This window comes from Pagrus pagrus (genome assembly GCF_965226575.1).
Source record: "Pagrus pagrus genome assembly, chromosome: 14".
NCBI lineage: Eukaryota > Metazoa > Chordata > Actinopteri > Spariformes > Sparidae > Pagrus > Pagrus pagrus.
Window position 1 is genome coordinate 25,542,825 of NC_140198.1, and position 13,554 is coordinate 25,556,378.

Here is a 13,554-nt window from a genome sequence, read left to right on the forward strand (position 1 = left end):
AGTCTAAATTAGCCAATCAAGATTTTTAACTAGGCCGAGCATTAATTTGTGTTTTCACATGATGTGGCAACTGTGCAGTGGGCTACTTATAGTCACACTATAAGGTATTCGAACTTTGTATTTCCATTTCAATGATGCCATGTTTTGGTGCATTTATGAAATAAAAGAACCAGCCTCCAATAAATAGAAATAGAGTAGCAATACAGAATGCAGACCTACTTAAGCCCTCCCTGTGTTTGTGAAAATTTAATTCAATAATAAATAAAACACATAGCAGCAGCCTAGATTTAAAAAATAGATAAATAAAAAAATAAATGAAAACACAGGACAGTTTAAATTTTATTTTAGTCCATTTCAGTGTGAGTTAATCCTTCTTTTTTATCCCCAGCCACAGCAATCAACCCTCAGGCTTGATCATAAAACACTCAGGATCAACTCAGGATCATTCAATTAATCACAACTTGATAGACCAGATAAAATTCTTTGTGTAGGCTGCACATTTTTACTGTCAGAGAATGCAAGAAACACTTTAGGCCTAGTGATGATGAACAGTGATGATGATAAAATAGAAAATATATATTATTCATTTTCATGTAAAATGTCAAAGCCAGAGGGAGCCACTGCAGAGGGGCAAAAGAGCCGCTGGTTGCAGACCCCTGGGCTAGACACTGGACGGGAATTGCAGCTCCTGGTTCTGGGTGTTTTGCTTCAATGACAGCTCCTGTTGGAGTTAAAAAAATAAAAATCTGCACCCTCAGATTGACTGACTGTGCACACTGTTCAGACATCAGAGTGAGAGGTCATGTCTTTTTCTTGTAGGTTTTGAAGGTAGCCTAATGTCTACATATCATGTTCGCATGTTACTAGCTGGTAAACCTATTGAATAAAGGAATAAGCAAGACATCTCTCTTTTATTAGCACACACCACCTATAGTGCTCTTGTCCAGTTAAGACACTTACAGTGTGTGTGGGAAGGATGTGCTTGCAACTGCTATTAGGGCATGGTGGAAAAATAAATGGTCTACCAATTTGCCTGGGTTCAAACACATGCTGGAAATTCCAGATTCTCCTTGGACATGATCATCATTCTTTATTTTATTTCCACTCTTTAAATTGATGCATGTCAGAAGAAACATTGATAATAGTTGTTGCCTACAGGTCGGTTATCTAATTATTCTTTCAAAGAATGTATTTCTATGGCGCAGGTCTTTGGTAGATAAGTTCGGCTGGGTCTGGTATTGTGCATTTTGCTTCAATGACAGTTCCTGGTGCTGTGAAAAAAATTCAAAATATGCACCCACAAATTAGTTAACTGTGTACACTGTTTTTCTACATTCCACATTTGTCCACATCAAAGTGAGAAGTCGCATCTTTTCCTTGTTGCGCTTTGAAGGCAGCACGATGGCTACAGATGTTAGCATGTCACTAGCTGATAAACCCACTGTATAAAGAATATGAACGAGACATCCTCTCTTTTATTAGTTCCTAACTCCTAAAGCACTGTTGTGATTTTTTTTTTCTTTTTTGCAACACCCCCTCTGAAGTCATCCTGTTTTCTGACTCAACATGTCTGGGTTCAAACACACATCAGTCTCCAGATTTCATTACATGTATTCTAGTGCATCCTAATTTACAAACACAGGCATGACGAAGAAGCATTAAGACTATTTTACTTTTACTTTTAAAGTTTAAGATTCATTAAAACATGTATTATTGAAGCATACAAGAAAACACTTTGACAGCAGTTGTCTCCTACAGGATTATTATGTATTTATTTTTCAAATAGTGTATTTCAATGCAGAAGTCTACAGAAAAGCCCCCAAAGATACACAGGATTAGTTAATAGAGTAGACCATTGCTATTATTGTGTGCGCACAGTTGTGTGCATGTGCTTATGTGGGTCATTCTTCCTTCATTTGCAATCCATCCATGCGTAGTTCAGCAGAGTGCGCATTGCTTTTCTACGCTGGTAGTGGTACTCTGTCTGCCGGGATCCATAGGTAAAGTAAAGGTAACCTGAAAAGTAGGTTGCATCACTGTTATCACCTCAAACAGGAACCCGTAATGTCACTGCAGATGGACTAACCCTTGACTGTTACCTACCTCTGTTCGCAAAGGCAGCGTCCACTCTGTAGCCAATCCCAGGGAGATCTCTGTGAATGAATTTGGGGAACCCACCGTCCATTCTGCCCCTCCTTTCATTGTAGCTATATGAGTAATGTGGGGAGGTGTTCAGCAACATGTGGTATCTGTCTATATCTGAAATCAGCATAGAAGTTTATGGCTATTGATGTTACTCACCTCCAGTATTTGTTCTTCACAAAGATCAGGGTTCTTCCTATGAATTTGACATAGACAGCAGCGTCGACCTTGGTGACAGATGAAGGCAAGCCAAAGTCGCTGAGAGGTTTGGGATAACCAGGCAGGACCGTGTTCTCTCTGACCCCCCAGTAATGATCCCCTGTGATGTGAAAAACGCAAGTTATGTTCCTGAGTCCCAGTATTCATTTAAAGCTTTTGTCATTTGAAATTAAGGACAATTTTTTGTGTGTGTATTATTAACTAAATCAGAGAATGAAACCTTCAAAGAAAATGGCAGTATTGCTTCTCTTGTACTCATAAGCAGCATCAACTTTGCTGATTCCAGGCCAAGCAGATTGAACTGTCTTCATAGTGATGCCGTCCCAGGAGCTGCTCCTCTTCCAGAAATGTCTGAGAAAGACACACACAAATCTATGATAAGCTGACAGTGACCACACGCTGAGAAAAACATCTGTACTGTACTGTATGCATTTAACTTTAAAAAATAACAGCTCTATCTAATAGGGCAGCACGCCTCTGTGAAACTTCAGAACGCAGAACAAAAAATAGAATGCCTCACCCATCTTTGAAGAAGTAAAGATTCCTTTGGATGTTCGTTGCGGCATCAAAAATCAGGTTCCTGCTGCACCTGTCTGGAAGAGGTTCTGATGTGGGTTCAGGTGTGGGTTGTGGTTTTGCCTCAGGTATAGGCTGTGGATTTGGATCAGGTTGAGGTGATGTTCCTCGGACTCCTTTGAGAGGCAAAAGACAAGGAAATAGCGCTCGTAAAGGTCTCAGGTGGAGAGTTTTTCCCTGTTTCTTGCCAAAAATCAGTGTGAATTAGTTGAGCTCTCACCGTAAAGAGCCTGTACTCCCTGTCTGTCATCATCTGGTAGCTTGTACCCCACTATGGGAACATATTTGTAGGTGGGATACATCAGGGCTGTCTTGAGTTTAGAGTGGTCTAATCCAAGTGCATGGCCAAACTCATGGGCTGCCACCAAGAACAGGCTGACTCCTGCAGACACATTGATAAGGTTACTGCTGATACTAATCAGCTATAATATCACATCACCTCAGTAATAATGTGTCCTTAATGTCAATACCTGCTGAGGTCAGAGTCCAGGTCTCATCTTCATCAAAATGGGTGTCACCTCCATGGCCTTCTCCGGGGGAGAATGCATGGGCCAAGACCCCCATTTCTCCATCAAATGGAGCAAAATCGCCATGGGCTGGTTTTTAGAGGAGAAGAGTAAAGTTAACACTAAAATCAAACATTTTCTCAAAAGCAATGAAGGCGCTGCATTACCTCTTCTGCTGAACATGATCATAATGTCAGCAGTGCCGCTGTTGATCCGCTTGAAGTCCAGAGGGATTACGTCACTGTAGAGTTTCAGGGCCTGGGATATGGTGGCATCCACAACAGTCCGACTCAAGTCAGGTGTGTAGTTATTTATCCTGTGGCGGTGTGAGAGAGAAACTGGTTGACAGACTCTCACAGCAGGAATTTTAATGCGCTTTATGTTTAGGTGAGCTGCTCGCAAAGACTTTTTGCTCTTTATTCTGACGTGGAAATCTCGTTTATTACCTGTATGTGATCACAGACTTCTCCCACTTTGGTCGACCAGCATAATGACCATATCTGCTCACATCTGGGACACCACAGCGGGGTTGAACCATCACCTCCAAGGTGTTGGAGTCTAACTGGCCAGACACCTCCAGGCCAAAATACTCCTGCATTTTCCTGAGAGTTTCGTCAAAGGAATCCAGAGAGCTGCGCCAGATGCTGTTGGGGGCATTGACACCCACATCAGAGTAAAACCGAGACAGGTAGTCCTGGTCAAAGAAAACAGGAGCAAACGTCATCATCATATACAGATATAACTCCATATACTGTATGATTTATTTGATTGATTAGAAATGTAGTTATTCAAATTTAAATGCACAATTAAAATAAAAGAGTGATAAAGATTACTTTTAAACAATGATCTCATTCAAATTCAAACCCGTAAGATTTTTATGAAATAAAATCAAACATTTATACTATTTATGCTTGGGATTTTTCTGATATAGCCAGTCAGTGTATTAACCTTCTGTAACTTCCTCTCTATATAGTTCATTTTAGTGGCGGGGTCCGCCTTTCCTGCACTTGATTCAGAACACTGTGTCATAATACGGTGTTTTGAACCAGCCCTAGTGTGTTTTCTTCCAAGAGGTGGATGTCCTACAGTGTCAGTGCACCTGAATGCACCGTGAGGAGCATGCGGTGACGGCTGAATTCAATGAACTAATCAGTGTGGAGTAGTATGAAGACTGTGTTTTTCAGACATTGGCCGCGTTTCCCAGATTCGATCGTTCTTAAGGACTTAAGAAGGGTTCGGCTAAGATACGGGTGTTTCCCAGATGCGTTCTTAACTGCCTTCTTAGGAGAACCTGAAGATCAAGTCAAAGAATCTTCTTAAGAAGCTCTTAGTGGGAGCTGTCCACCGCGCTGCTGCTGTGCTGAATCAATCGATGCCAGGCAAATCGATCACCCACCTCTGTGTCTGTGTGTGTGTGTGTGTGTGTGCGCGCGCGCTGTCAGACCGGGCTGTCCAGGCAAAGAGATCCAACGGCTGATCACTCTGGTGTCTCCACACATCCAGAGAGCAACCCGCTGCAATTTTGGCCTCAGCCCGGAGGTGCAGCACAGAGTGATCAGCCGTTGGATCTCCGCACGGGGCAGCCGGTACTTTGCCTGGACAGCACGTTCAGTGGGGAGAAGTGCTGACGCACGTATGCATTTATGTAAACCGTCTGGCTTCGCGCACGGCGACGCTGTTGGTTCGCAGCGAGAATGTGCTGTATTGCAGCCGTGGTTTCTCACCACGCGCGGACTTTGGCAACGCATTTATATACTGTAGAGTAGCAGGTGAAGCCTCTCTGGATGAGGTTCAGCTGAGTTTAATACATCTGTTCCCTTGATATCTGTGAAATGCCACAGGGTTGTTGTTTTTTTATGTGTAGTACTATAAACTCATATATGCAGATGTTGTGGAAAACTTAAACGTGTAATTCAATAAAAAGGTTTTTTTTCCATCTACCATTTTCTATTTTTTTTTCTCGCGCCAGTGGTCCGCAGCTATGAGCGCATTTCAACACTGAGCATTGTTTTATTATTTCGCAAAGTGGATGATATAAATTTCCCTGACGCGCTTGATCACTGAGCATTTGGTCGCTAAGAAGGCTGTTAAGAGTGGGTCAGCTCGATCTTACATTTCCTTCTTAGTGAAAGGTCTTCTTAAGCTAAGAGCGACTCTGGGAAACGCATCCTTCTTTCACAGCGTTCTTAAGAGCGCTCCTAAGAAGATCTTAGCACTTAAGAGCTTCTTAACGAATCTGGGAAACCGGCCATTGTGTGAAGAGGAGGCTGCTGTGCTGTGCTGTGCTGGCTGCTTTGGACAAAGGAGGACTCCCTACTTATCAGTCCATCAGAAATGCACACTTTAGTATAAATAAATGGTGTTCTCCTGCTTTTAACTTCGATCCTGTGTCCTGTTATTTTAGCTCAACGTGGTTCCTAACCAGTCCAAGTTCCAGAACCTTTTAACTTTTATTTGTAATTGTGTGGTGTGACACACTGCATGAACATGTTTGTATTTTTACCTCAATGATATTTAGTCCCACTGTTTACTGCTCACTCTCCTACAGCTGTGTAAGAGCTGTATTAAGATAGTGCTAATGCTAAACCAACATCTCCGTCAGCTGCTGCTTCACATTAAAAGTGTTGGTGAAACACAGGGTGGCTATTATTTTTGTATCACCCGGGCTATCACTATCAATGATGGTTCAATAAAATGCTTATGCACAATTACAGTGTATCTAATGAAAATGCCATGTAGAAATGCCCCATGCCAGTAAAACCCCCCACATTAATCAATTTTTGCATCACGAAGTTGATGTCCTGGACAAAGAAAACATAAAAAAATTGTAGTATGCAGATAAAACTCCACATATGATTAATCTGACTGATGATACATTTAGCTATTCAAATTTAGATGCAGAATTCTGAGAGGAAATGATTGAAAAAGATTTTAAAACTGTAATGTAATTAAAACTTTCATGAAGTTCATGAAAACTTAAAGTGTAACTAAACCCCTAGGTTTTGGCTGAGGTGCATCTGGGCTGGAAATTCAAAAAATGCCTTGATTGTGGGCGGGGCTCCAGGAGCAGTTAAAACACGTCCAGTCACGGGCTGCAGCCTTCAGTGTCCTAGCCTTCGCGGTCCACGAGGGCCGGGTCCTTCGGGCCGGTCTTTGATAGCCTCATCCACCGTTGTTAAATGGGACGGTCTAGCCTTCGGAGTATTTCCTGGTTGCCTCACCAGATGTTCCCGCCCCTTACCGTTACGTCACGATTGTGAATGAAGAGATGCATTAAAGTCTGTTTTGGTTCAAATCTATCAAACGTGTACATTTATTTGTGTGTGTATAAAAATTAACAACAAAATGTGTCAAATCTAAATTGAATCATCAACATTACAAAATAAACATTAAGCCATTGGTGAATATCAACTATATTTACCATAGCATCACCAGTGTCACGTATTTTAACTTAAAGTTGAAATTTGGAGGTTTTGAAGTTTAACATATCTGGCGTTGGATGTTACATGACTAAAAACCGAGTATAAACCCATTACTTAAATTTAAATGTCATGTCTTCGCCACTTGATGTCGCCATTTTCTCTTGCCTCCTCTTCTGTTTTGGGACTGAACAGCGGTGCGCAAAGGATCTTGGGATATGGGAGGCCGCGAAGGATAGTAGCGATGCGTCCTCCAAACAGAGGGAGGGCCAGGCTGCATTTGTGGGCTGCGTTTGAAGCAGCCCTCGAATTTGGACAGCCTTCGCGCAGCATTGTGACGTAATTGGCCTTCAAATGCGCACTTCGTGGGCTGCAGCCCCTGAATTTGGACACAGCCACTCTGTGCAGCCTCCAACATTGATCCCTCCCTCCTACACCCCCACCACTACACTCACACATGCAAAAACGCACACAGAGGGGCGGGGCGAACAGTGGTGGCTCGTGATTTAAGCTGCCTCCAAAACGTCATCGGCCTCCATCTCAGCCAATAGCAAAATTCGATCGTAATAGTCGGGTTTCAACCCATAGAGGGCAGTCACTCTTACATTTTTACAACAAAATCACCAAATTGAAATACTTTGACTAAAATGTCAAGAGTTGGACCAGAATACATCAACAACACTACTTCATACCCAAATACATTTGTTTTCAGCAGAAAAAAGTGGTTTTGGGGTTTAGTTACACTTTAAGTTTTCATGAGTTATAATACACTTTTTAGACTTTTTTAGACACTTTTTATTTATGGCTGTTATTGTATTGCAAGCTAGTGTAATTACATTCTGTAATTTTAAAATAAATTAAATTAAATAAAAATACTCAATATCTCCAGTTTGAAGTCCTGGACAAAGAAAACAGTAATAAACAAAGAACCAAAGGGGTTTATGTAATGTAACACAAGCATGCATATCTTTCGGACTCTCATGTTCAGAAGCAGTAAATGGGCAGTTTCCGAACTATACTCAGTTACTTATTGTCTTTAAACCTCAACTTTGAGTTCTTCAAACCAATTTTTAATGTCAAAAGCTCGGAAATTGATATTTCTAACAATTAGAGTTACATTTTTCCTTTTCATGTTGCAAAAACGATTGCTCTTTTCTCCCCAGCATCACCAGGTTAATTAACACCAACAAACAGTGCAACACTTTAACACGGAGAACACTTCATGTTTACCTGTGCTTTAGAGATCTCTTCTTGGCTGGGTGAAGAGGTGGGCACAGCTCCACAGTTTGCTACCACTAAAACTATCAACACAGTTTTAACAACCAGTGCACCTTCCATGATTCCTTTTTTTCTATTTCAGAGAAGAGGGATCAGCTCCTGAGTCTTCCTCCCAGGCTCTGCTCAGATGTAGAGCTGTGCACTAGTTATGTACTAGTTGGTTATTTCCTGAAACAGCCAATTTCAGTGTTTTGATAGTGAGGTAAAGGGCAGAGGGAGATGCATGATGGGGCGAATAAAAAATTCCTGCAAGTGTCTTAACAGGCCCATTCACAACAACAAGAGAGATAATGAGTGTAGTGATGGGAGAGGATATCAGGGCAAGGAAGAGGTGAGATGAGGCCAACATCTGGAGTAACTTGGGCCTGCATGAACATGATGTAGATTCCAAATAACACAATATGAAGCATCAAAACATGTAGTTTTGATTCAGACAGGAGTTGGCATTGGACCTGTATGTGTAGGATTTTTTTCTCACAAAAACTGAATTTAGAACATATAGTGGGTATTTCCCCTTTCAGTTAGGGGCTGCATCAGCTGCCTTAGCAATAGTCCAATAAACAACATACTGATGTTGTTTTTTCTCACAATCCGAATATTTATTTTGGGGTGAAATCTTCCTGTGAAAGATCACTTGTTATGTGGAAGATAATGCATCAGTGAATGTAGTTAGCAAAGATAACAAGAGAGGGAGCCACAGAAGCTTTAAATTAAGATAATACTGGTGGCCAGACTGGCACTGGCATACAGTGCTGTAGTTTCTCTCCGTTTCTTACTGTCAAAACTCACAGGGTTCACTCAAAACCTTTTGGTTTGCTTCATCTGACAGACAAATTATGTCCCAATGGAAGACCATCTTAAGGGACAGGTTCAGTAACACATAACACTTTGCAATTTGTGTTTATTTATGTTCTTTACAGCTCCTTACTACAAATATAACTGGGAAAAGGGTAAACACAGACATTTGATGATGAACCCCTTTAGGACTTTATCCAGTTAAATATCAGCTACTGAATGATGACCATGAGAATTTGATGAATTTCTTGGTATGGAAGACACTTTTGGAGTGTGTATGAAGAAATTGCTCATAAATAACAAAAGTAAAATCACTTAAATCAGTATAAGTAAAAGTTGTAGTGGGTGTATTACTGAAAATTATTGGGTAATTACAGAGTTAAATTAAAGCAGAATGGAGTGGTTTGGTAGGTAATTATATGGGAAGCTAAACAGTTTGTTTTTTACTGAGTGTTAGCAGGTAATACCAAATCATGAAGTCTCATATTTAAATCGTCAGCATGTCAACCTTTTTAACATAGCAAGGTACTTATAATAAATCTTATGTATTTTTAATTTTCACAGTCTTACCCTCCATTTAGCCAAGAAGATGGTAGCCAAGAGTGGAAATGTCACTGTACTTAACCCATTTTGTTTCACCTGTTTGTGAATGTAAAGATCTGATAATATAAGCAGGGAAATGGTTGACAACAGCTGTATGATTTTTTTTTCTTGTGAACATGAATACGAAATTAAGTTATGACAATAATATAATAGCATTTCATTCCCATACTTGGATTCCCATCCAATTTCTGCATTGATGTAATATTTATTGTATTTATTTATAAGGCCTTAAGAAGAGGTTAATCCTGCTAATATTGTCTAATTAATCATATATTGATGAATTGCTTAATAGTTTCATGTATTTTTTGACAAAGTGAATTCGTCACTAATCAGAGGCATCATCGGGAAGTTCCTAATGTTAGAATCCCTTCAGATGAACCTTTTATCCAATCTATCCAATTCCAAGATTGGCTGAAAAGTCTCTTACACACCATCAACACATACATACACATATGACAATATGTAGACTACAAAACTAATATCAAATTTTATTTGTACACTTTGAACACTATATGTTTACAGCTGTAAATACATTTGATAGAATTTAATATTGAAAATATAATATTTGGAATAATACACATATTTAAAAAGTATAGTTTTAACAAACTAATGTAAATTCATTCTCATTCACACTGGCTTCATAAGCAGCTTAGCTAGTAAACTGGTCTAGAAGTTAGTGCAACGCAGAAAGTATCTGTTCCTCAGCACACGGAACAACCTCCCTGTCCTCAGGTTGTACTCAAACATGTAGGGTCCACTGTAGATGTAGGTAAAACCTGCAGAACAGAGGCCCAGTATTAGTTTATGTACTAGCTTCAACATTTTGGAAAGTACACATTCATTTTTTGCCGAGTGTTCATCTTAAAATGTTACTCACCTCTGTACTGGAAAGCTGCAGTCACCTTGCCAGTCAGGCCGGAGAAGGTCTGATCCACCCGCTTTGGGAATCCTCGGTCCATAGTCCTTCTGGCCTCATCATAACTGTGAGATATATTCAATGAGGATATAAGGTAAAGTACAGCTCACTAGCCTACTGAAATGAGAAATGAACATATACTCTGAACACACCTGAAGTAATAGTCGCCCACAAAGAACAGAGTCTTGCCAGATTCCACGTCGTAAAAGGCTGCATCTATTTTCCTCACGCCTCTCGGCAGACCAATTCTGTGAAGTTTTTTAGGATAGCCACGGACAGGGTTATAGCCAGAATAGGCCCACACTCTGCGACCTGCAGGAAGGAAAAAGCTTACAGTTGATTTAGGCAAGTTTTGAAATGGAGCCTCAGGGAGTTAAGTAGAACACATACCTTTAAAGAGAAAGATCCTGTCTGACTGTCGGTTTTCATAAGCAGCGTCGATGTTGCTGGGGGCATTGGGCCAGAAGTTTGTGATGAGACTCTGCTGAGGTGTATTGCTCTGAGGGTAGCTACGCCAGAAGAAGCTGAACACAAACCGATATAGCCATTTTGTGAGTTACTGTTAGGTGACTTTGGACTCAGATGTTTTAGCACTCTACTGTATGTAAGCCTGTCTGATACCTGTCCTTGAGGAAGAGCATTTCTCCTCGCAGGGTGGTGACAGCATCCAGGACCATGGTTGAGTCACAGGCATCGGGGGTGGTTGGGGGCTCAGGTCCAGGCTGAACAGGATCCTTATCAGGGTTTGGACCTGGAGGTAAAACAAAATGAGTCATTAAGTCTTTAGAAACTAGGTCAACTGCTGTTTGTACACATAATGAACTCAAAGGTAGTACTAACCATAGAGAGACTGGATGCCGTTGACATCATCCCGGGGCAGAACAAAGGTGTCAGGGTTTCTGTATGAGTACGTAGGGTACATGAGAGCACCAGGATCATCAGAGTGTGACAAACCCAGGGAGTGGCCGAACTCATGGGCAGCCACCATAAAGAGGACGTAGCCTATAGAAGATACGGATACACTCGTGTTTATAGCCTGGTACAAAACAAAATAAGTTTGTGTCTTTATAGCTAATTTCCCAGTTAATGGCAAAGTTAAATGAGCTCCACCACGCTCCACCTTTCTCCAATTTTTATATATTTTTTGAAATTAGGACTATGAAGCTACTTAAATAAGACAGTGTGCAAACAAACAAACTCACCTCTGTTTGAGTGTAAAGTGAAGGTTTCATCATCGTCAAAATGAGCATCTCCTCCGATGCCAGAGGATGGGGAGAAGGCATGAGCAAGGGTGCCATCAGGGCCATCAAAGGGGTAATAATCACCATGTGCTGTTAGCAAGAACATATTCATGTCAGGAAACTAGACAAACAATACTTGCTCTGACAACTGTACTTTCATAATGTTGTTCTCTCCTACACTTTCTGTATTTTTGCAAGAAAACAAAAAATCAGAACTGGATTTCCCAAATATGTCATCGTTCCATTTGTTTAATAAAACACAGCCTTTTCAACACCTTCCTAACCCTTAAAAATGGGAAAGGGAAAAACAGGCTCTAAAATTTCTGCAAGCTGTGGCATGCCAGCACTGGAATGATCGTGTCTCTTTGTTATGTTGACTGATATACTGGACATTATGTAACTGCACTTTGTTGTTGCTCTTTTGTTTTTTTGTTTTTTTTTAGGTCAGATTGCTGGTCTAAACAAATTAATTACAAATGTACAATGTTTGTCTCCAAAATGTAGTGGATATTCAAGTAAATTACCTCATAATTGTACTTAAGTACATTACTTGATTTATGCATACAGTACCAGGAGATGTTACATTTTACAAAGTTCTGTACTTCAGGGTACTTGTACTTTACTTGAGTACTTTTATTTTATACCATTTCCGTCTTCCATTAAAATAGTATAGTAGTAATAATATAATGTAACATAATATAATATAATATAATATCCTTGCTAATTATACTTTGTATGTGCTTTGTGCTTTTTTTTTTTAGATCCTGGTATTTCTACATTTACTTTTACTTGAACGTTATGAGTACTTATTCAACCTGACAGTTGACTATTCTGACAGTTATTGTGTACTCACACAGGCGGCCGAAGGAGATCATGATGTCAGCGGTGCCGCTGTAGATTCTTGTGAATCTGAGAGGAGTAACTTTGGCCCAAACCTGCAGAGCTTTCTCTATGGAGTAATCCACCTCCGACACAGACATGTCAGGTGTGTAGTTCTCTATCCTACAACACAGGGTACAAGTCAAGAATAATATTAGTCTTCCTACAATGGCACTTCCTCACTCTTTCTCTCTTGAGATCATTCACCTGTAGGTGAGGCTGTTTTTCTGCCACTTGAGGCCATTTCCAAACGTGGAGAAACGGGCGATGTTGCCGTCTGGAACGCCACAGCGGGGCTTCTTCATCATCTCCAAGGTGTCAGCGTCTAGCATTCCAGTGATCTGGAGACCAAAGAATCTCTGCATCTCACTCAGCTTCTTGCTCACCGGGCTGATCCCCCGTCCGATAGTAGTCTTCTCTGTTAGGTTGAAGAATTTCTTCAGGTAGCTCTGTTTAAGAAGGTGAGAATTTAATAGCTAGGAGTTGGCTGTGATCTTTAGAAATTTGAGGAACAACAAACGTTTCCAGAATAAATATAAAGATACAAAATAGTGAGAACACATGCATAACAAAGCACAAAAACAACAACAAAACAAACAAACAAAAGCAAAACAGTCATACCTCTGCAAAACCCTCATCGTGCACAGTAACTTGTGATACTGGTACGCAGTAAACTGCAACTGCCAAGCTCAGTACCATGCACAGACTGCAAGACCTCATGCTGCGTCGTTGAACGAGATTTGTGTCTCTGTGCTGGAGTCAGCTGTTATATAGGCTGAGGAGTGTGTGCATTGAGGAGGGGGCATGTTGAGCAACTACCTTCTGGAGTCACTGTCTCAAGATTTTTTCCATATTTGGGTGACAGGAGAAGATTGGCTTTGATTGCTCAGCTGACAACAACAAGATGAAACTAATATGGTATATAACATGATAAGTCCATTCAGGAACATATCTTAAAATCAAATAGCAATATTTTTGGT

General features: G+C 40.6%; 2 protein-coding genes across 2 annotated transcripts; both read right to left on the reverse strand.

Annotated features, from left to right (window-relative positions):
* Positions 1-371: 371 nt before the first annotated feature.
* Positions 372-8,244, reverse strand: mmp30 (matrix metallopeptidase 30). Its single transcript, XM_084373200.1, has 10 exons — positions 8,093-8,244; positions 3,890-4,137; positions 3,611-3,759; positions 3,408-3,533; positions 3,158-3,319; positions 2,882-3,053; positions 2,582-2,712; positions 2,302-2,461; positions 2,104-2,207; positions 372-2,016 (listed from the first exon to the last, which is right to left on the reverse strand). The coding sequence occupies exons 1-10, from the start codon at positions 8,198-8,200 to the stop codon at positions 1,913-1,915; spliced, it is 1,464 nt and encodes a 487-aa protein (XP_084229326.1). The 5' UTR covers positions 8,201-8,244; the 3' UTR covers positions 372-1,912.
* Positions 8,245-10,029: 1,785 nt separating this feature from the next.
* On the reverse strand, positions 10,030-13,297 carry LOC311269506 (collagenase 3-like). Its single transcript, XM_084373690.1, has 10 exons — positions 13,196-13,297; positions 12,782-13,023; positions 12,549-12,697; positions 11,657-11,785; positions 11,295-11,456; positions 11,076-11,205; positions 10,845-10,978; positions 10,607-10,766; positions 10,416-10,519; positions 10,030-10,314 (listed from the first exon to the last, which is right to left on the reverse strand). Exons 1-10 carry the CDS (start codon positions 13,292-13,294, stop codon positions 10,205-10,207), a joined length of 1,419 nt encoding a protein of 472 aa, XP_084229816.1. The 5' UTR covers positions 13,295-13,297; the 3' UTR covers positions 10,030-10,204.
* Between the last annotated feature and the right edge of the window lie 257 nt (positions 13,298-13,554).